General features: G+C 61.9%; 1 protein-coding gene across 6 annotated transcripts; it reads right to left on the bottom strand.

Moving 5' to 3' along the window:
• Positions 1-431: 431 nt before the first annotated feature.
• RNF44 (ring finger protein 44) lies at positions 432-18,349 on the bottom strand. 6 transcript variants are annotated; one of them, XM_071443496.1, is made up of 11 exons: positions 18,148-18,349; positions 6,324-6,504; positions 5,722-5,938; positions 5,046-5,213; positions 4,697-4,873; positions 4,358-4,519; positions 4,156-4,280; positions 3,903-3,990; positions 3,640-3,761; positions 3,450-3,549; positions 432-3,270 (listed from the first exon to the last, which is right to left on the bottom strand). In XM_071443496.1, exons 2-11 carry the CDS (start codon positions 6,428-6,430, stop codon positions 3,208-3,210), a joined length of 1,329 nt encoding a protein of 442 aa, XP_071299597.1. In that variant the 5' UTR covers positions 6,431-6,504; positions 18,148-18,349; the 3' UTR covers positions 432-3,207. The 6 variants fall into 6 exon arrangements, with proteins under 6 accessions (XP_071299597.1, XP_071299593.1, XP_071299598.1 ...); XM_071443492.1 differs by lacking the exon at positions 18,148-18,349 and adding an exon at positions 9,106-9,229; XM_071443497.1 differs by lacking the exon at positions 6,324-6,504 and having other exon boundaries at positions 18,148-18,292.
• Positions 18,350-19,714: the final 1,365 nt, after the last annotated feature.

Here is a 19,714-nt window from a genome sequence, read left to right on the forward strand (position 1 = left end):
GGAAGGAATCTCAAAGCAAATCTCACTCCACCCCCTGCCATGGGCAGGAACACAGGGTTAGCCTCGTCCCTGGCCCAGCATGGGAATGCTGGAGAGTTGGGATGGAGCAGAGGTGGAAGGTGTCCCACTGCTGTGGCTGGAGCCACCCAGGGAGCTCTGCTGTCCTGGGATAGCAGCCAGGAGGAATTTCCCATCTCTGTGCAAGCTGTGAGGGGTCGCTAGGTGAGAAGGAGGGGGTGTGTGGTGCTGCTCAAAACCAGATCCTGCTGGGGCAACGCAGCCAACCAGTCCCTGCTCCCACCACCCTCAGGCTCTCCTGGGCTCTCCTCCAAGCCTCTCTCCAGGGCCCTTCCAGCTGCAGCAGCTCCTTCCCATCCCTGGCCCCCACTCTTCCCCTCAAGCCCCCATGGAGACAAGAGCTGGGCCCAGCGTGTTGGTATACATCATACATTTATTAGTGAATATCCCTCTCAAAATCAGCCACAACATTAAAAAAAATAATGATTGCACTACTTGGTCAAGCAGAACTAGCAACTTTCATTTTAAAAAAAGTACAAATCTGTTAAAAATTTCAATCAGTATAATACACATATATATAATACAACATACTAGTTATGTTAAATGCTACAAAACCAATATGATTCCAATGGAATGGAAAAAAACAAACACTTTTAGAGCTTTAAGAACCTTTTTTTCTATATATTAGCCTTTTTTCAAATACATACATGGGAAAAATGAGGTAACTGTAAAATGTGCAAGTAACAGAGCAAAAAAAATTATATATATATATTTATATATATATATATATATATAAAAACTTTCTAACACAGAACACACGTCCTAGCACCTTCCGGGGAGCCGCGGGGAACGCGGGGGTCCCACCGGAGGGCCCGGGGACTGGTATAATAGAACAGTAAACAGTCCACTATCCCACCACAGGAATTCATTGGTAAACAGTGGTATCTACAGCGCAGTCAGCAATCACAAACACCCTAAATAATTGTTTTTTAGTATTTTTTTTGTCATTTTTTCTTTTTGTTATTTTTTTTTAAATGATACTTTTAGCTGCTCATTGGAATAAATTCTGCAGCACACGAGCTGTGAGCTTTCGAGTCGCCGTCAAAGGACCGTAAGGCTTTCCTGGCTCCCTGGGCACCGCGAGGGCGGGAGGGGAGGAGGGGGCGTCTCCGGGGGCGCGAAGCCGGGGACTCCTTTGGTTATCTGTCACTGAGTGAGGGACGGGGAAGGGGCCGGGGTCCTGCCCAAGGGACACCGAGCCCAGCGGTGCCGGCACCCGAGCCACGGCGGAGCGGGTGGCGCCGGGCCGGGGCCCTCGGCCTCGATGCTCCGGCCGCCGGAGAGGTGGGAAAGGGCGGCGAGGGGGAGCCGGCCCGTAGCCCCCCACCGCTCGCCACCCCCCCCGCGCCCGACCGGGCAGCGCGTCCGGGGCCGGCCCACCGGTGGCTGGCACTGCCCTCTGGCCCTCAGCGTGGGGAACACCACCGTGCCCGCCCATGTGCCGGGCGCGGCCCCCTCACCTCGCACCCGGCCGAGCCACCGCCGGGGGCCAGCCCCGCGCCTGCCCCCCGCCCCGCGGGGAGCCGCCCCCTCCCGCCCCGGTCCCTTGCACACGCCGCCGCCGCGGGCGCGGACCCCGCGGGGACGGCCCTGAAAGTCTCACGGTCCTGCTGTGGCGTTGCGGACATGTGCAGTACAGTGCATGGCAGTATCAGCTGAGCACAAAAACCCCTCTCCCCACCCCCCTCACCCCACAGCCGGCTAGACGTAGCCAAGACCACGTTCCAAGCTGGTCAGACATGCATGCATATTTGTGAACATTTACATAGGGCTGGCGTCCGCTCGGAAGCTCCCAGGCGTCAGCGACGCGCCGGGAGGGGAGGGCGGTGCTCTCACCACCACCCCTGCCACCGCCTCCCGTCACCCTCCTCGCTAATTAATCATGCAAAACAACGGCCACGCGGGATTGATGGAGCCGGGCGGCGGCGTGGCGGCTTCTCCCCCAGCGCCTGCAAGGGCAGGGGGGATACGGTGGCAAGGGGACCGCTCACAGCTTTCCCCCGCACCAGCCGGGCCGAGGCCAGGGTAGCACTGAAAATACTCCACGAAGTTATGAATAAACCCCCCCCCGCTCTGGGGGCCGCAGCCCAGCCGGCCCCTCGCTGCCCACGGCCGGGGAATCCGCGCCGTCCAGCCAGCAGGACGGGGCACGGGGCTACCTTGATTTACGTCGTCGGGACAGAGATACGAGCAGGAGCCGGGGGCCGGGCAGCACACCGGGGACACCACATGCCCAAAGCCCTAGGGACGGGGTTGGCGTCCCCTCCTCAAGCTTGGCTGCCTTGCGGGATGCCACACGGCCTGGCCCCGGGAGCTGCGCTGGCCAGGCACAGGGGAATGAACAGGGAGAGGGGCCAGGGCTGCGCCAGCACCATCCTCCCACTGGCGAAACACCCCAAGCAGCCATAGCCCTCTGGGGCTCCCCAGGGCAGCCGAGGCAGGAGAGAGGCTGTACCAGGCTGTGCACAGGAGCGGGGACAGAAGCATTCCTGTGTTCCTGCCTTTCTGCCCCAGCCATGCCGCAGGGTTGCTGGTGTCCCACCTTGGCCACACTCCGCCAGCCTCCTTCTCCGGCTGTCCCCGGGGCCGGGGTGCTGCCGGCATCAAACCCGCAGCGCTCCCTCCTCTCTCCTCCCTGCGTCCTCCGAGAGCAACGCTGAGGGGAGGAGCCGCCTGCGTGCCCCTAGGGCAAACGGCCAAGGAACCAAAAACATGACGGAAATGAAAAGGAAACAAGGGGGAAAAAAAACTATCGTAAAAAAAAAAAAAAAATAGTGACAAAGGGAAAAACCACTAATTCCCTAGGAGAGTACAAAGACCTGGAAAGTGATGGAGCAACAACAGCGTCTTTGGAGCGCAGAGGGCACGGCCACGCACCTCCCGCCTCCAGCACAACACGATTCGGGGCCCTGGGAGCGCAGCGGGCAGGCGTCCGGCTGAGTCCGTGCCCCGGCGGGGAGGAGGAGGGCTGGCCGGGAGCCCAGACTGCTCAATGCTCACCACATCCGAGGAGAGGCTTTGGGGAGGGGGGGTAAGCGCAGGGTCAGGCCCTAGCAGCGGGCAGCAGCCCCCGCCCCAGCCCGGCGTCCTTGTCCTCTAGCGAATTGTGCGGCACAGCGCCCGCCAGCCTCAGTCCGCCTCCCGCTGCACCTCCGACGCGTCCGCCCGGCAGATCGGGCACGTGCGGTTCGCCTGCGGGCAGCCAGAGATGGGGCAAGTGAGCAAGGCTGGAGCCACATCCCGGGAGTGGCTTATCCTGCACAGTGCTCAGCCCCAGCTCCCAGTGCATGCAGGACACTCAAAAGGCAGCACCCCATACCCACAGCACCCCAAGAAGCCACCCCACTCCCCAGAGCGGGCACAGGCAGTACCTTTAACCATTTGTCGACACACTTGGCGTGGAACTCGTGGTTGCAGGGCAGGACGCGGAGAAGCTGCCGGGCCTCGAAGTCGCTGAAGCACACGACGCACCTGGGGGAAGCAGCCATCAGTACAGCCCCACTGCCAGCCACGGCCCCCAGTCCCTGCCAGGCCCCCCATGGGCACCCCGAGCTCACTCACAGGGTCTGCTCAGACTGGTGGCTCTCGGGGTTGAAGCGGTAGGACGGGAGGTGCTCGATGTCTGCTTTGGTGAGTCCCCGTGGCTTGGCCTCCCCCAGCCGCTCGGCCAAGTTCAGCAGTGCCTGGAGGGAGGTGCAGAGGCCGGCTCAGCTCATCTCCTGATCTGGCACAGCACCCCTCCAGACTTCCCCCTCCCAGCAGAGAATCAGCAAACCCCCCTCGTTCTCCCATCTCATCACTGTGAGGAAGCCAAGCAGACTCACCTCATAATTCTCCATCTCCACATCATCCACGTCCAGGTCTAAGCTGATCGTGGGCCCCACAGCCGTTGGCGACACAGGAAGCATAGAACTGGGGGGAAGGACAGGGCAGTCAGCATGGGGCTGCAAACCCCAACATCCACCCTGGCACCCCCCGGCAGGCACAGCCTCCTGTGCCATCACAGTGCCACTGTGGCCCCCATCCACAGTGCCTCCCCTGCCCTACACATCCTAGAATATCCCCGGCAGTACTCACAGGAAATAGGGCAGGAAGCTCGGATAGTACGGAGGCGGCGGCGGAGGGGGTGGCGGTGGGGGCAGCGCCTGTTGCAGCCGGTACCGCTGGGTGTTCAGCCGCCGGGGCATCATGTGGGGGTATGGCTGCAGGGAGAGATGGGGCACTCAGAGTCATGCCAGCCCCACAGTGTTCCCATCCCCTCCCCAGGATGGGGACTCACCACGCCAAATGGCAGTTCTTGGTGCAGCGGGTCGTGGGGGAGGTAATGCAGCGGCATGGAGGGCGACAGTGTGGGAGCGTGGTGAGACGGAGGGTACGTGAAGCCTGCGATGGGGTGCTGCTCCCCTCGCAGGTCCACGTCATTGTCTATCCTCTGCAGAGGCTGTGGGGAAAGAGTTAGGCTGGGAGGAGCATCCCAAATTACACCTCCCTGATGCTATGAAGACAGAGGCACCCCTGCCCACCACCCCCAGCTTAGAACCACAGGGGTTGCAGAAGGACAAGACCCCAGGGTGGTGGGTGCATCATGTCCCCAGCCTGCCCCTCCACCCCAACTCACCATACGTGGATGCTGGGCTTGGAGAGGTACGAATTGCCCCAGGGGGGCCATGTGGGGCGGCTGGTGGGGGGGCACTGGCGGTGGGGGTGGGTGCAGGATGTAATGGTCGCTGGAGATGATGGGGGGGAATGTCTGGTAGGAGACGGGAAGTTGTTGCATGGCACATGCCTGAATCAGCTGTGGTGAGAGACAGAGAGAAAAACAAGGGTCAGACACCCCTGCCCCCTCCCCAGGGCCTCCAGAGGACCCTGTGCTCCCAGAAACTTGCACTACAGTGGGCTTGGGTACCCCCAGGACTCTGGGCACTCACGGCCCAGGCTATCCCCAGGCGTCCCCTGCTGTGACTCACCGGGGGTGGGAGGCAGCAGAGCGGGTAGTGCTGTCCGCTGAACATCACTGAGCATGCTGGGAGCTGCTGGGTGCTGCACCCAGGGATGTGCTGGCCAGCGTGGATGGGGAAGCCTTGCGTCGTTACGGTGGTAACCGTGTAGGAGAGAGGGACAGGTCCCTGGTGCACCTAAGGACAAGGTGCCGAGGGCACAGTCAGGGTACAGCCCTGTCTGAGCTGTCCCTGTCCTGACAGGGTCATAGCAGGACGCTGGGCACTCAGCTCTGGGACAAAGCACCTGGCATGCCCATCCTGCTGGTGTGGCCAGAGGAACGGGCTGAGTGAGGGCTCAACTTGAGGGAGTTTTGAGCCCTTCTTTCCTCCACACAGACAGGCTGACACAGCCTCCAACACATCACCATTACCATGGATTATGATGACAGCTGTCACATGAACAACCGTACAAGGGGACCGTGCCCAGCCCCTGGGAGCAGGGACCACCCTGGACATACTCAGAAGGCAGAGGGACCCCAAGATTTAAATCTCGGAGAATCAGAGCACCAGCAGGCTCAGGGCTGGGTGATCCCAGCAGCAAGTGGGCAGAAGGGACCCAAGGACATGTCAGCACTCCAAACAACAGCCCAAGGAATACCACAGGATCACGCTCAGGAGTGGGGCTGGGGGCTGCAGCACCTACCTGGTCATGCAGATCCACCATGAATGGGTTCTGGTGGGGTGGGTGAGCGGCTGGGTGAAGCATTCGTGGCGGCGTGCTGGGAAGAGCGTAGGCGCGGGGCTCATCTACAGGGATGTGCGGCTGCTGGGGGAAGGCAGGGTGCACCTGGGGCTCATCCTGGCCCAGCAGGGTTGCCAGAGGTCGATCGCGTCGTCCCCACTGACGCCTGGCAGAGGGGCTGTGGGGCCACCGCAGGAGAGAAACAGAGCAGGAGTGACCCCCCAGGCCAGAGGGGCACCACAGCCCCAGGCAGGATGGCTACAGGACGATCAGCCCAGTGCCCAGGGTGAGATACTCAGGGCATTGTGCCAGGCCACGTCAGGCTGGACAGCTCCAGAACCAGCTTCTCTGCTCACCCTGCAAGTGCCCTCTCCGTGTCCGCAGCATAAAAAGGACCCCTGCTCCCCAGGGACCCCTCATTTGGGCCAGGTGGATCTGCTTCCCTGTCGATGTCCCCCCAAGCCCCACTGGGAGCCGGTGCCTTGCCCCAGCAGGACCAGAGAACCGGCCCCACAGCCCCACGTGCACTGGGGCTGGGCTCCACACCGCCCTGCAGCCCGTACCTTCGCCGGAGGTGGTCGGGGCTGCTGCAGGGTCCCCCCGAGAAACGGCGCTGGGCAAAAGGGGCAGAGGGCGGCCGCCTATTCACTGCCAGTTCCCATGGTCGCATTGGTGACGTCGGGAGGCGGGTGGGCACACGGGACCTCAGGCTCCAGGCAGGGCAAGACACCAGCACCTTGAACTCTGCAAGAGGGACAGCGGGTCATGGCACTGTCCCGCCACCGCTCAGGCTGCTGCTCCATCCTCACAAGGATGGTGGTGCTGACAGCTGCAGCTCTTGCTGCTCCTCCACCCACCCCATCTCCCGGGGCTGCATATGGCCCTGAGAGGGGCTAGGAAGAGCCTGTTCCCAACTCCCTTGTTACTGTTCCTCCCCTTCATGGCCAGAGTCACCTCCCATGCACAACACAAAAAGAGAGAGAGAGAGAGAGCCTTATTTTTGCACTTATTTTTGGCACAGAGGAAAGAAAATGATGAAGAGCCCTGTGGCTGTGGCAGCATCCCAGCCTGCTCACCGGCCAACAGGGAACCTAAGCATGGCATGGGGAGTTTCCAGCAGGTCCCTGATGCTGCTCTGGGGGCTGCTCTTTGTGGCTGAGCTCCTGCACATCCTGCTCTGGAGTGACACTGCTACCCCAGTGACAGGCTCAGGGGCTGGTGGTGGCAGCAGGGCTCATGGCCCTTCTCTGTCAACTCCCTGCTGCAAACAGGGTGCAGCCACACATCCCCACAGAGCAGGGGAACAAGCATGGGCTGTGCTGAAGCCATGGAGGCAGCTCTGCTCCCCCAGATGCTCCCCAAGGCAGTGGGACAGTGGGAACACTGCCCTGGCCCTGCCCCATCTCCCCTCCTGCACCCAGCCTGACTGGTGTTCCTGCACCAGAGCCCCTCCCCAGGGCACAGCTCGACCCCTCAGCCCCAATCAACCCTGGCACAGCACAGAGGAGACATCTGCATTTGGGGCTGGGCTTCAGCAGGCTCTGCTTTCCCAGGTCCCAAAACGGCCTTCCTTGCCTTCATGGCTATCCAAGATCCTCCCTGAGTACCCTTCCATTGCCCAGCGTCCTTCAGCTTCCACAGCCTCAGGCCAGCACACGGCAGCAGCCGTGGCCTTGGCACCGCAGCCCACACGCCCCTAAATCCAGCTCGCTGCAGGCTGGTGAGGTCCCCCCCAAAGCTTCTTCAGCTCCACCTCCTCCTCAGTGCCCATGGCAAAGACACACCCGGGACAGGAAACACACTCCGGGGACCTGGAGCCTGGGGAATGCTGCCCAGCGGGGGAATCTCAGCCCAGCAGAGAGAAACTGCAATGCCACTTTTGGGTGATGGGTATCAACAACCACGGGGACAAGTCCTGTGCCACACACAAGTCTCTTCTTAACCTCACCTTCATCTCCACACTACTGTGGAAGCTGAAAGCAAATTTCTCTCTTTGTTTTGGTAGAAAAAATGAGGAAAAGCAAAAGCCACAGGCTGAGCCCTCCAGAACCTGCCTGTGACTGTCACCAGGGAAGGAGGTGTGCCTGACCAGGAGGTTCCTTCCACAGGGAGTTTATTCTGCCCACCTGGAAGCTCTGCCCGGCTGCAATATGCCCTTGAGTGGGCTGGGAGCCAGAATGCAGCAACAATCCAGGTTCAGCCCCACTCTGAAGAAGCCTCCCTGAGGTGTTGCTGCTTCCAGTTCCACATCCTCACTACTCTCGGAGCACACGTGGTGCCAGGGCCCTGTGTGATCCCGCGGGCACCTTCCAGACCAGGCACCACAGCCACGGGCTTGGAGATGGGCAGCACATCCACAGAGGAACATTGAAGCCATACAGGGGGTCGCCTGTTCCTGGGACCTCCAGAGCGGAGGGCTGCCTGCGCTCCTGGAACCCCAGGACGGCATCCCGAGGCAGGACGGCACCCCCGACTTGCGGGACAGCGCTGGCCCGGCCCTCGTCCTGCCACAAGCAGCACCCGTAAGGTGCCCACCCTCCTGTCCCGGGCGGGCACACCCGGCTCCCTCCGCACCCGCGGCTGGAAGCCAGCGGCCACGCCGAGCAGGGTGACCGTGACCCCGCGGAGGCCACCGCGGCTCCGAACGAAGGGGATCGCGGTCTCGCAGCCCCTCGGAGGGGCGGGGGGAGGCGGCTCCCGAGCCCCGCCGAGAACAAAGTTAGCAGCGCGCCAGCGCTCACGCCCGGTGCCATCTGCTCGGGCAGAGCCGGGCTCCGGGGCTGCCGGGGAGCCGCCCGCCCTGGGGGTCCTGCCACCCCGCTGCCACCCACCGCCGGCTCCGTCCCGGCACCGGCACCCCCGGAGCCCCTTCCCCGCCGTTCCCAGGCGGGCGCCGCCAGCTCCCCCGGGAGCGGGGTCACCGCTGGCCCCGCCGCACCGGCAGCCGCTTCGGAAGGCTGACCCCGACTCCCAACCCGACCCCCAGACCCGACCCGAACCCGACCCTCGGTGTCCCGGACGGCGGCGCACGGCGGGGCGAGCAGCACATCCCGGAGCGCACCGACGGAGCGCCCCACCGTGCAGCACCCCGGGGAGGCACCGCGGCCACCGGCAGCCGGGAGCGCACCCCAGCCCGCGCCCCCCGCCGCGGAGCCCCGCCGGTGCCGGTGCGGATCTGTGGCTTTAAGAGCGGCCGCTCCGGGGCCATGTGCTCGGCGCCAAACAAAAGCAATAACAAAGGCGGCCGCCGGACCCCGCCGCCGCCGCCCGGGGCAGGTGCCGTCGGGGGTCCGGGGGGCGGCCCCCGCCCCCGCCCCGCTCCCGCCCCCCCCGGCCCGCACGTACCTGCACCGATGGCCTGGGCCGCCGCTCCGGTGCCGCTGCGGCGCCCCCGCCCCCTCCCTCCCGCCGCTCTTTGTTCGCCGACGCCGGGCCCGGGCCTGCCCCCCCCGCCGGCCCGCCGCCGGCCCTCCCCTCCCTCCCTCCCGCCCGCCTCCCGCCGGGCCGGCCCCCTCCCCGCCGCCGCTGTTTCCGGTGCCTCTTTGTTTTCCGCGGCGCGGGGCGGCCGCGGCGGGCCGGGGTGCGCGGGGGGTGCCTGTCCCTTTAAGAAGCAGCGGGACGCACCGGACCGAGTCACAGCGCTCGGGGGCACCGGGGGCGCGCGCGGCTGGCGCGGGGGGGGAGGAGGGGGGCGGCCGGGGGCACCGGGGGGGGGGGGGGGGGGGGGGCGGCGCGGCGCGCGCGCGTCCCACGTGACCAGGCGTGTCACGGTCCGCAGCCATCTTGGAGCGCGGGGCCGCCACGCGGGGCAGCGACCCCCGGCCGAAACCACCGGGCTGGGCCCAGAACCGAGGGCACCGGGCACACACCGCCCTTCCCAAGTGGCCTGGTGGCGCTACCGGCCACCTCGCCCCGCTGCGACAGCCCCTAAGGCTGGTGGCACCGTACCTGCGGCTGTGCCCCCGCATCACTCCCGGGCCCCTGCTCACCGGGCTCGCAGCTCCGTGGGCCCGGTGAGCCGCGGGGACGGCAGTCCCGTGTGCCCGGAAGTCGCCCGTGCTTCTGTGATGGTGGGCAGAAAGCACCGGGGTGGGGAAGCACGGCCTCCGCTCCCCAGCACCTTCCGCGCTCGGACGGGACCAAGGAGGAGCTACTCCGCTCCCGCTTAGGACATCGAACCCTTTGCCCGCACCGACCGCTGTCCCAGGGCATCTGTGGCCAGTTCAAACTTTTACGCACCAGGAAAGCCCCTTTTGCTTCAGAAAAGCTTCCTATTCTCTCACATTAATTAAGCAAGAAGCAGGAACTACTCGGACCATCTGCACACCTCCAGCTCACCTGAGCGAGTCACCCGGCTGGTGGCTAACGCTGAGAGCTGCACACCGAAAGGCCGAGCCCGCGGCTCCCCGGGAGCTGCACACCGAGAGGCCGAGCCGGCGGCTTCCCCGTGTGCCCCAGCAGCACCGCTCAGGCACCAGTCAAATCCCCGTGCTCAGGACAGCACATCGCAGCAGCTTCACTGAGCGCCAGATGCTGCATCTGAGCCAGATTTCCCCCGGTTACAACGCACACTTAGAAATTCCCAGGTAGGCGAGCGAGCCAGCCGGCAGCCCTGATGTAATGCCTATAAACCAGCCCTCCCCTGACAGCTGGGCTTTAAAGTGCTAACAACCAAAAGGGAGCTAATTAATTTGTAGCATCACCCCTTTCAAAGAAAACCTCAGATTGACGATTTAACAATTCAGTAGCTCGTTGTTGCAACGAGCAGTCGGATTCAGCTTTGCTCGATTCCAGCCCTGTGCCCAGGTCCCTTCAGGCCCCTCTCAAGGCTCTCACCTCTTCACCCCAAATCCAGGTGTGCAGGAGGAACTACACCAGGCTCAAGGATCCTCCAGGACACAGAGCACTCTGGGGAAAGATCCCTCTACCATGACTGTCAGTAGCACCACGGCCAACTGCTAGGGGACACACAGGACAGGAAGGCAGCACAGCAGGGCAGACCTATGATGGTGTCAGAGCCACGCACTCAGGCAAGAACTCCAGCAGGAAGAGCCAAAGGATTGAATCAGCCCAAACCTGAACAACCACCCTCCAGGTCTGTTCCACTACAGCCTCTTTGCTTCAGGAGCTGGGGAACTACAGGGAAGAGAAGGAAAACAGCACTCTGTCCTTTGACCTTGCCATTGTTTGTGGGCAGAGGCAGCACTGCACCTTCACAAGACTGCCAGGACCTGGTCTGATCCTGGGCAGAGCAGTGGCAGCAGGCAGAGGCCTCAGATGATGGATATCTGTGCAGACACTCCCTCCAGACCTGCTCCAGCATCACCAGCTTCCCTGTGGGCAGCAGCTATCGATGTCCTCAGGAGGCATCAGGAGAAGCCATCGATGGGACACAGCTCACACGCTGCTCACGCTCCCTGCCCAGCCAGGCTGGATCATTCCCCCAGCACAGCCACACTGCACACGGCTGTGCCCAGTGAGGATGGGGCACCACACATCCAGCCACAGGATCAGAGCGTGTGGAAACAGCTCAGCCCACACTGTCTCAGACACACAGCCATACACACAACATCACACTGTCCCAAGTACAGAGCTCTGCCTGAAAAGCCATGTGAGGGGCCCAAAGGATGCTACAGCAAGGCTGGTAAGGTTGGTCAATGCTTCTGGGCCTGGGCAAGGGATCCCAGTCCAGCCACAGAGACCTGTGACACCTCTGGTGAGTGGGACAGCCCGTAAGCTTTAGATAGCTCTCTATGTGCCGGGGCTGCTCAGGCTGAACCTGGATGCTCTACAGCTGACAGGTGGCCCATCCTTTCCTTCAGGGTAGCCAGGGGCCAGCAGGACAAAGTCTCCCTGAGCCCAGGCTCTTTAAGAGACCATCTGCTGCCACAGACATGCCACCTCCCTCGCCCCATATATAGGTCAGGTCTGACACAGGATTAGCCAGGGTGATCCAGTGGTGAGAGCACATCTCCCACTGGAGGCTTGGTCTGCCCTGTGCTCTCCCCAACACTCAGCATGCCAATGCTTCATCTCCACACTCTCCTGGGCCTCTCACACAAGTCCAGTGAGAGAAAGAGGCCCCAGATCCTACTCTTTTCTCCCCAGGGCCTAGAAAAAAAGCGTGAAGAAATTGGCACCAAGAACACGGAAGCTCTCAGACTGTAGGGAGGGAGGAGCAGTGGGAGTGTCCCTACCCTACCCAAGGCCCAACACAAGCACCAGGGGACATGGGACACCCCAACATGAGCAGGTGAAGCGCTTCTCCACTGTGGAGATGGGGGAGCAAGGAGCTCCCTCCCTGCTCCACACACCAGGTGGAGCTGAGTTCACTGGCAGTGGAGGCAGGACGCCTCTGCCATGATCACACGCCACCCACTCCCACCCCCGGGCTGACAGCACTCCCATCAAACGCCTCCAGCCACACACACGTGGAGGATGCTGACATGAGGAGAGAGTAGCTGCACAGGCAGCGGAACTGATAACGCCCAGTTTCCTGTCGATCTCTCCCACGTGGATTCTCTGATGTCTAATAGCATGGCTGAGCTGCACTGCAGAGGGAGAACTAGCAGCACCTTCCTCCCCTGAGCCAGAGCCTGTAGCAAGCCAAGACCTCAGAGGCAGCATCCACACCTGACACCTACCCCAACTGACACCATCCAGCAAGTTCAAAGCAGAGCGAACACAGATAAACAGTAAGCTTGCAACAAGCCTTCATTTCCTTAGAACAGGGTAAATAATCTGCAGACATCTCCACCTTCCTTCGTTTGCCCTAGAAACACCAGCACAACCTGAATGGCATGACCAGAAGGCTGCAGGTGCAGCAACTGAGTCCAGCTTGGCCACCTCTGTAGCTCAGCAGCATCAAGGAATGGGTTGTGTCCTCCTCTCCTGGGTGGCCTCTTCTCCCCTGAGCAGAAGCATGCTGAACTACACACACCTCTGTCTGTCCAGGCATCTTGCAGCAGCCACTTCCACAGTTCAGTTGCACATGGGTGGGAGGAAAAGAGCAAATGCCACCATGTCCATCTCCAACCTGCTGCCTGGGTAGACTCTCTGGTCCTTCCTTTCCTTCCTACCACAAGACACTCCTCTTCAGGACTCCATACTCCTCTGCCCTTCACTTTTAGTTCTCATTTCAGACAGCCCTTTCCTAAACCAGACCCAATCTCTCCTGGGACAGACACAGCACAGGGAGGAGGGATCACCCCTCTTTTCCTTCCCCACACAGCATCACTGGAGTCCCCAGCTCATCTGTCACCTCTCCACAAGTATCTGAGTCCAGCCTGCTGTCTACATGCTGTGGACAGTGTTAATGGCATCTGCCAAGTGAGTGGCTGAGGGTAGGAGGGGCCAGGCTCCCACTGCTCTCGGTCAGAGCAGCTCCTGCAAAGGGATACAGGCAGAGCCAGGAGCTGGTGGATGGCGAAGAGCAGTTACCACTCAGCAAAACGAAGAGTCTCTTGAAAGCTCTAGTGACAGTCAGGAAGTTGGGCTGGGTGGTTTGTTCTGCATTTTAAGAAGCCTGCAGGGACACGGACAACCTGCAACAATCATTTTCAGAAAGGAGCTCAGAGAAACTCAGGATTTTCAGCAACCATTTACCCTCCTTTGTCCTTGATTAAAAATTTGCCAAGAGGCTGCTTATAAGATGCACCAAAACAGGGAGTGACCACTACCCTAAGTGCAGAGGAGGTTTGCTGCAATATGTCCCCGTACATCACTCAGAGAACCCCACACCAGTGCCTGAGGTTGGTTTTAAGAGCAAAAACATTACTTTCAAGCTGACAGCCCCCGCGCACAAAGCGCAACGGCGGTGACAAGAGAGCAGCCTGGGGCACAGGAGCTGCCTGACCTCTGCTACAGCTCTCAACGGCAGATTTTTATTGTTCACCACTTTCCCAAAGCACAGGCATGGAGAGAAAACCAACTAAGACACTTGTCTCAAAATGCAAATACAGCTAGGGAGCCCCACCAGCCCAGCAGAGGAAAGACAACCTGCCGGAGGGGACCGCGCCTCAGCATTCCCCCTCAGGCTTGGGGGAAGGAGGACAAGAACGTGGTGGGCCTTCCCTTCCCAGGGGCAACAGCGAGAGATGCCAGAAGCCTGGATCACCAAGACACAGGCTCACCCGAGAGAAAGCAGCTCCTAACACAGTACTGCAGGCCAGTCCTCTGCTCTGCATGGCTGAGCTAAAATCCTACTTTCCAGGGTAACCAAGGAAAACCCAGAACTACAGCTCTGCAGCCAGTGAGAGCAGGTCTCCAGGGACCAGCCTGCAGCTAGAAAATAATATTCCCAAGGCCTGCAACGAGTGCTGTTTGTTGGGGACACTGCTCAACATCACTCTCTGCCATGCACAGAGCAAAGTGTGGAGTCCTCCCAAACCACCCCACTCCAGAAAACCCAAACATGCCACACTGGACATGGGACCCATGGTCTGCTTGTGCCCTCCAGGAAACAGCTCCTGCCCAAAATGCTGAGGACTTGCAGGTGCAAGGGTGGAGGGAAGGATAAGCACCATGGTGCAGCTCTGCTGCCCAGCAAGTCAGCAGGCTGGCTTCTCCCAACACCCTTGTGAGCTGACAGCACAGATCCACACTGCTCCCCTCTGGAACTGACCTGTCTCAGGGAGCCACGCAACATCCTCATGTAGCTCCATGACCACAGGGCTCAGGGCCTGGCTCTCCCAAGTTCCTGCATCAATGTCGGAGGGCTCTGGGAGAGCTCCCCAGCACCAGCAGCTTCCTTGGATGTTTTAGCAGCCTCTGGACAATCAGACTGGCACCCTACAGGCTGTGCCTGCAAGGTGGGTACACAAACCCCTTGGCCAACCAATTACCCACACACAGCAGGTGACAAACCACGCTTCTCCAGACTGGTCCAAGCAGGGAGCCACGGGATCGTGGGAAAATGTTGTGCCCCAGCTTCTCAATAAAGAGGTGAAAACCCCAAAAGCATCCAGAAGCCAGGCTTTTCTGCCGAAAACCAGCGCCGTGCGCCTGCCACCAGCACCGAGCGTGCCCCGAGGCCAGCCTCACGTGACAGTGGAGTGGATGCACACAGGAGGAGTGGCTGTAGTGACAGCGTTACAGCTTGTGTCCAACACACAGCTGAGCCCAGCAAATCCCAGCGCTCTGCAGCTCTCCTTTACAAACTCCACACACTGCGCAGGTACCCGAGCGTCAGTGAGAGCTCAGTGCCCACAGCCCCAGGAAAATGACACCTAGAGGGAGAGAGCCCAGTGCTGTCCATTAGCACAAGGACCGGCCCACACCAAGCCGCAGGAACCAAGGACAGCTGTTCTTACACCAGCCCCAATTGCCCAGCCCCTCTGCTATTTCAGCACACGGACTCCCAGCAGGAAGCAGGGACACCCAGCAGGGTAAGCAGAACTTCACCCTGTCTAACTCTGCTCCAAGTGACTTTACATCTTTCCTTACTCTACCCTGGGTGGCAGGACTTGGGCAGTTCTGCAGACAACCTGGGAGAAAAATGATGCAAGATGAAGCCCAGCCCTCACCTGCCAGCTGTTCTTTCATTCCTCTAACAGGTCCATAAACCAAGGATAATTAAATCTCTCCTAAACTCTCTTCCATTTAAAATAAAAATCTATAGTCCCTATTTCATTAGCTGGCTCTAGGTTTTACAGCTTGATCAATTCCCCTCACAGGGCCCTGGTCCTGGGCAGGCAAATGCAAACATGCAGCTTCCATGGTGTGGGTCAATGGGATTCACAAAGTCTCCCACCCCATTCCTTGTTCCTCACTCACCAAAGGGAGCCACATAGCCCAGCAGGCAGGGACAGTGTGTTTCACTGCTCAGGGGAACACCACTGCCATGTGTGGCTTCAGAGGTCGGAGTGAGCACCTGGCAAGAACAGAGGCAGCAGCGACTCTCCCTCTCCACTGAAGGGCCCCAAGAACGCAGCAGCCCAGCATGCCAGCGGGGTGACATCTCCCTGTTTGCTGCACAGTGAAGAGGGACGAGGCTCAGCTCTCACAGCTGACAGCTGGAGCCAGAGCCCACCACAAGCACCAGCTGGGAACCAAGAGCAGCCGCCACCTCTGTGACCTCCCTGCACACAAAGCGGAAGAGACTCGTCACTGAGACCCAGGCTCACGGGCTCAGTGCTTCCTGCCCTTCCCAGTCCTCTGCTGCTGCCCTGCCACAACACCTTCCCCTTGCCAGCCTGCCAGGCCAGTAGGCTCCAGATGGCTCTTGCCACCCCTGCAAGCCTCTCTCTCCACTGCAGGAACTTCCAAAGCCTGGCAGCAGATGGAGGGACCACAGCAGCATCCAGCGCTGCACCGAGAGCACCCAGGCAGAGCCCACAGAGTGGACATCAAAGTGCTGGGCAGCCCTTGGCCAGCACCCAGGTGCCCCTCAGCACCTATCACATCATTTCCCTCTGTTCCAGGTGCATATCCCTCCCTCCCACCTCTGCACAGCCAGAAAGCAGCAAGTTGCCACAGTCTGAGTCCTGTCAGTGCCAGGACACACCATGGTGGCAGCCACAGAAGGAAGGTCCAGCAGCCCCAGCTCCAGTGAGCTCTGCCCTGGCCACACAATGCCAGTGATGGACAGACCACACCACCAGGGCCCGAATCCTGATCTGTAAACAAACCAGCTGGTACTCGCCAGGGGATATCAGAACAGATTTCTGTCCACCACTTGGAGAATGCCTAGTTCCAAGCAAGGCTAGGGGAACAAAGCTTTGCCATCCCACCAGGACTCCTTGCATGGCTGCATGCAGGAAGGTGGCACTGGAGCCTCCCAAACACACACAGGTGCCTCCTGCCTCACCTCCCATGCCAACACCTGCCCTGTCTCCACTGGCACAATGTCCCAGTGTGGGGGGGAATGGAGGGGCCACATTTCACCTGCTAAACCTAACCCACTGCTCGAGGGGTGTGACACCACCCGGCCAGCCCCAGAGCAGACACCCAAAGGTGACAAACAAAGGCGCCCAGCAGGCACTCCGCATTAGCAGTATTTTTAGACACCACTATGGAGCCGGCCTTATTATTTTCATTGCAACGTGCATAATTACCCACCATGCACCGCAGTGACATCAGACGCAGCCGGCTCTCCTCCGACAGCTGCTCCTCCTCCTCCCGGGGCTCCTGCTGGCCCCGGGGACACACCTGCCCCGCCGGGCCCTGCCCTGCGCATCTCCCCGGGGCACAGGACCCCACCTCGAGGGGGGCCTCGAGGTCCTGGGCCATCACAGCCGACCTGGGCGCAGGTGATAGAGGGACAGAGCAGGGCACTGGCACAGGACAGCCAGAGGCAAGCACAGGGACGATGTCTGGAGCTGCAGGCACACACAGCCAGTTGTGCTGGAGCACGGGGCCGGTGCAGAGCTGGTGGACAAGGTACCAGCACAAAACAGAGCCACGCTCCTGGAAAGAGGGGTTGTCCTCAGACAGAGAAATAGAACCTGCCTAGCCACAGAGCTCAACTCCTGCCCGGGAGAGCAAACCCTGGAGCGCATCCCAGCTGCCCACAACGCAGTCCCACACATCCTCCGTGGGACAGGGCTGCCACGGGTCCACACACAGCCCACGGTGCCAGCACAGATCCTGCCGGGCCGGCAGCACGGCTTGCGCCACTGCCACCACCCCGGGTGCCACTGCCCCCACCCCGTCACCTCGGAGTCATTTGTTTCCTACCTCCTCCCCAGGGACAACTTTCCGAAGAGTTTCACCACTTCCCCTCCCGTCCCCTGTCCCACACCAGAGCTTGCCCCGAGCTGGCACAGTTTACCGGGTCCGGGGGAACGGCGGACGGGACACCGCGAGGTGCCAAGCGGGACGAGGACACAGCCAGTCAGAAGCCCCTAACTGAAGCCAGACAACCACCTCAGCAGAAGCCCCTGACTCCCGCCCGCCCGGGGTCGCGGGAGACCCCGGGAAGGGGCTCCGGCCGGGGCAGGCTCGCACAGCCCCCACGGGCAGCCGCGCTCCGGTTCCCTCCCCGCTGCCCCCCCTGTCCCCGCGGGGCTCCCCCAGCAGCGGGGGCTCCTCCCACCGCCCTGCGGCTGCACCGGGCCTGGGCTGCGCTTCACGGCCGCTTCCCCGAACCCCAATGCCCCGGCAGCCGCCACCCCCGCCCGCGCCGGCCATCCGCCCCCTCCGCGCACCGGGCCCGGCCCGGCCGCCCCCGCCGCACCGGGCCGCGCTCGTTCCTCCGCCCGCCGCACCGGGGCCCGCAGCCCCGCATCCGCCCCATCGCTCCGGGCCCTGCCCGCCGCCCTTCCCGTCCCGCTGCCCCGGGGCCGCCCTCCCCCTTCCCCCAGCCCCGGGCCCTGCCCGCCGCCTCCCCCTGGTGCCCCGGCCCTGCCCCGCACAGCCCGGGCCTGCGGCCGCCGCCGCGCCCCGTACCTTCGGGAGGCGCGCCCCCGGCGCTCGGTGCCGTGCCCCGGCGCTGCCCGCCCCTCAGCCCGCTCGCATGGCGCGGCGGCCGGGCCCGCCGGGCTCCGTGTCCGTCCCGGTGCCGGTGCCAGTCCCGGTGCCGCTCCCGCTCCGGCCTCAGCCCCGCCTCATGGCGCCCCCGCGCCCGCCGCGCCGATGGAACCGGCCGCGCCGCGCTGCTCCCCCCTCTTCGCTCAGCACCGCCTCCCCCCCCGCGCCGCGCCGATGGGCGCGCCCGCCGCCTCCTGCCGTAATAAACCCAAGAGCAGCGCACAGAAACTGCACAGGGGGATCGCGGCCGTAATGCTCCGAGCGGCAGCGCATCCACGGCACCGCCACCGAGCCGGGACCGTCACAGGAATTAGACAATCACAGAATCAGTTAGGTTGGAAAAGAGCTCTGAGATCATGCAGCCCAACCTATGACCCAGCTATGACCACTATGCCAACTAGACCGTGGCACTAAGTGCCACATCCAGTCTTGCCTTAAACATCTCCAGAGACGGTGACTCCACCACCTCCCTGGGCAGCCCATTCCCGTGCCTCGCAAACCTTTCCATGAAGAAATTCTTCCTGATGTCCAACCTAAACCTTCACTGGTTGCCAGGGGAAAGAGGTCGACTCCCACCTGGCTACAACCGCTTTTCAGGTAATTGTGGATGTCTCAGGGCAGCCCTGGGAGGTGTGGAAGTGCCCCAGGACAGCAAGGGACAGTTTGCAGAACAGTGTCCAGCACCAGCCCCAGGAGTCTCGGGGCTGGCACCCCGGGACAGCCCTGGGAGACTCTGGGGGTAACTGCAGGCAGCTCACAGGGTGTCTGTGAGGATGTCCTGGAGCAGCCTTTGCAGAAGCTCAGGAGAGCTTTGCTAAGGGGTGCTCACAGTCTGTCCCCTTCAGCCCCTTCTCTGGGGGTTCTCTGACCCAGGTGTAGGGTGAGATGGGAACCACAGAGCAGGCTGAGTGTCTGGAGACACTCCAGAGTTTCTCCAGTATCCAGGCCCTGAGGGTTCCCCAGGGAATAGGGCCAGGGATGCGGGGGTCCAACAGGCTGGCCATGCCCCCCCACCGCCACCTCCCAGCCCTTTTCTGCCTGAGGAGAGCTGGACAATCCATCCTTGTCCCTAGCGGGTCTGAAGTAGGTCAGGGAGGCTGGGCCAAGCTCCTGGGGAGGGGAGTGGGTGGCAGGGGGTGCAGAGGGCCCCAGGCACCCGCCCCAGTGGCCACACCACAAGGCTGGTGCCCACCCCCTGTCCTGGTAGGACCCCAGTGTCCCCAGCCCAGGGGATGCAGGACATTTCCCTAACCCCCCTTTGGTCTTCTGGGGTGGTTTGGGATCCCTCTGCATCCCTGCAGGCTCCACACCCCTTCGGGGAGCTGGGGTCCCATGGATGCAGGTTGGGGGGTGCCTGAATCCTGAGGGACAGCACCCAGCATGGAGAGCTGGGGACTTGGTTTTTGGGGACTGAGCCTGGAGCTGAACTGGGTGGGAGCTGTGGGATGAGAACAAGGAATACAGAAGAGGGGGGAGGGATTTCTCA

This window comes from Agelaius tricolor, unplaced genomic scaffold (genome assembly GCF_023055355.1).
Source record: "Agelaius tricolor isolate 1412-34295 unplaced genomic scaffold, bAgeTri1.0.p SCAF_18, whole genome shotgun sequence".
Lineage (NCBI taxonomy): Eukaryota > Metazoa > Chordata > Aves > Passeriformes > Icteridae > Agelaius > Agelaius tricolor.

What these genes read in the sequence shown, in the direction of transcription:
- RNF44 (XM_071443496.1), bottom strand. Translation starts at nt 6,430, where the DNA reads ATGCGACCATGGGAACTGGCAGTGAATAGGCGGCCGCCCTCTGCCCCT. An exon ending in AGCTTCCTGCCCTATTTCCT is followed by an intron (nt 3,991 to 4,155) that starts GTGAGTACTGCC and finishes CCTTCCCCCCAG; the next exon opens with TTCTATGCTTCCTGTGTCGC. An exon ending in CACCAGTCTGAGCAGACCCT is followed by an intron (nt 3,550 to 3,639) that starts GTGAGTGAGCTC and finishes TGCTTCCCCCAG; the next exon opens with GTGCGTCGTGTGCTTCAGCG.